General features: G+C 71.9%; 1 protein-coding gene across 1 annotated transcript in view; it reads right to left on the bottom strand.

Moving 5' to 3' along the window:
- Positions 1–38: 38 nt before the first annotated feature.
- Positions 39–342, bottom strand: part of LOC103908462 (SNF-related serine/threonine-protein kinase-like) — a 3,832-nt gene continuing 3,528 nt past the window's right edge. The window contains exon 5 of the mRNA XM_009290847.1: positions 39–335. Within this exon, the coding sequence (XP_009289122.1) occupies positions 39–335 (297 nt within the window). The remainder of the gene's footprint in view (positions 336–342) is intronic.

Genomic DNA, 342 nt, shown 5'->3' with positions numbered 1-342 from the left:
CAGCCCCCGCGGGGGGCCGGGAGCCTCGCCCCGGGGGCTTAAATGACGTGGCAGCAGTTGAACTGCCCCAGCGAGAGGAGGCTCTCCTTGGAGCCCGGCCGGATTTTGAAGGCCAGGGCTTTCTCGCAGAGCGGGCTCTGCAGGAGCCTGTCCCGCAGGCTGCCGCCTTTGCTCTTGCCCGGGTCCAGCTTGATGACGCTCTCCACGCCCCCCTCGGTGCCACCCGGGGCCGGGCTCGCAGGTGACCCGGGTCCTGGGGACTTGTCCGTGGGGCCCGGGAGGGCAGTGGGAGTCGTCTCTGCCCCCAGCACCTGGGGGACCCCAGCAGAGCCGCTCTGGGGG

The sequence above is a fragment of the Aptenodytes forsteri genome, unplaced genomic scaffold (assembly GCF_000699145.1).
Source record: "Aptenodytes forsteri isolate BGI_AS27 unplaced genomic scaffold, ASM69914v1 Scaffold14, whole genome shotgun sequence".
Lineage (NCBI taxonomy): Eukaryota > Metazoa > Chordata > Aves > Sphenisciformes > Spheniscidae > Aptenodytes > Aptenodytes forsteri.
This window is presented reverse-complemented; position numbering and strand designations above follow the sequence as displayed.